The following is a 695-nucleotide window of genomic DNA, read 5'->3' on the forward strand; positions in this document are numbered from 1 at the left end:
TTGGAGTAAGACCAGCTCCCGTCAGGGTGGGTGGTGATCATTGGGGCGCTGTACCTGCTGAAAGTGCCGTCTGTCCTGTGGCATTTGACAGCTATTAAAGTGATGAGGCTGAGCAGAAAGATCACTGACACCGCCACAATGGCGATCAGCAGATACAGGTTCAAGTCCGAGAAGCTGTCCTCCTTTATGGGCACATGTCTGAACTGAGTCTGGATGTCAGCTGTGCTTTCAACCACCACCACATCAATAGACACAGTAGCTGACAGGGAGGGTTCTCCGTTATCAGAAACCAGCACCACCAAGGGGTGAGTCTTCAGGTCATTGTCACTCATTCTCCTCTTAGTCCTGATTTCTCCGGTGCTGGTTCCGATCCGGAAGAGGTTGTTTCCTTTGGGCTCAGAGAGGTGATAAGAGAGCAGTGCGTTGTATCCAGAGTCTGCGTCTACAGCCCTGATCTTTGCCACAAAGTATCCCGCTTCAGCAGAATAGGGGATGCTTTCACTATTAACGGAGCCGTGCTCAGAATAGGGTGCAAGAATTGTTGGATTATTGTCATTTTCATCTAGAATTAAAACGTTGACAGTCACGTTGCTGCTGAGTGGAGGAACACCAGAGTCTGTGGCCTGAACTTTAAACTGAAACGTTTTAGTCTCCTCATAGTTAAAAGACTGCAGGCTGACTATATCTCCAGTCTC

The 695-nt window shown here is 48.8% G+C and overlaps 1 protein-coding gene across 1 annotated transcript; it reads right to left on the reverse strand.

The window, feature by feature from the left end:
• Positions 1–12: 12 nt before the first annotated feature.
• On the reverse strand, positions 13–683 carry LOC121940236 (protocadherin alpha-C2-like; the record flags this gene model as incomplete). The annotated part of the gene is made up of 1 exon (XM_042483051.1): positions 13–683. A coding segment is annotated over one exon (671 nt), but the record flags the coding sequence as incomplete, so codon positions are not given.
• Between the last annotated feature and the right edge of the window lie 12 nt (positions 684–695).

The sequence above is a fragment of the Plectropomus leopardus genome, unplaced genomic scaffold, assembly GCF_008729295.1.
Source record: "Plectropomus leopardus isolate mb unplaced genomic scaffold, YSFRI_Pleo_2.0 unplaced_scaffold80788, whole genome shotgun sequence".
NCBI classification, from domain to species: Eukaryota; Metazoa; Chordata; class Actinopteri; order Perciformes; family Serranidae; genus Plectropomus; species Plectropomus leopardus.